This window comes from Astatotilapia calliptera, chromosome 9, assembly GCF_900246225.1.
Source record: "Astatotilapia calliptera chromosome 9, fAstCal1.2, whole genome shotgun sequence".
Classification (NCBI taxonomy): domain Eukaryota; kingdom Metazoa; phylum Chordata; class Actinopteri; order Cichliformes; family Cichlidae; genus Astatotilapia; species Astatotilapia calliptera.
In genome coordinates this window covers 31,628,260-31,628,569 of record NC_039310.1, presented here as the reverse complement: position 1 = coordinate 31,628,569, position 310 = coordinate 31,628,260, and the positions used below count along the sequence as shown (strand labels likewise).

The 310-nt window shown below is 42.6% G+C and overlaps 1 protein-coding gene across 1 annotated transcript in view; it reads left to right on the top strand.

Moving 5' to 3' along the window:
* LOC113028841 (dynein heavy chain 5, axonemal-like) overlaps positions 1-310 on the top strand; it is a 13,372-nt gene continuing 13,062 nt past the window's right edge. The window contains exon 1 of the mRNA XM_026179282.1: positions 1-26. Coding sequence (XP_026035067.1) covers positions 1-26 — 26 coding nt within the window. The remainder of the gene's footprint in view (positions 27-310) is intronic.

Below are 310 nucleotides of genomic sequence, written 5' to 3'. Positions count from 1 at the left end.
ATGACTGTTGTGTTCTTTGAGAGCATGTTTGTGACCACCTCGTTTTGTTTTTATGTCACTGTTGATTCACATCTGAGTTATTTTAAGATTCACACCAGCCGATGAAAGTCTCAGTCTCAACCTCTGAGGTTTGAAATAGCAACAAGCACACCGGGATTCATTTTACTTCTTTGGCCTTCACAGTTAGCAGCTGGCAGCATGACAGTGACGCGGTTATTTTAGCCCTGGATAAGCTTCAGTGTGCTGAAAGGTTACCGCACAGACCTGAAGCTCACAGCGAGTCATGTACTTTAGAAAACTAAAGTAAAGA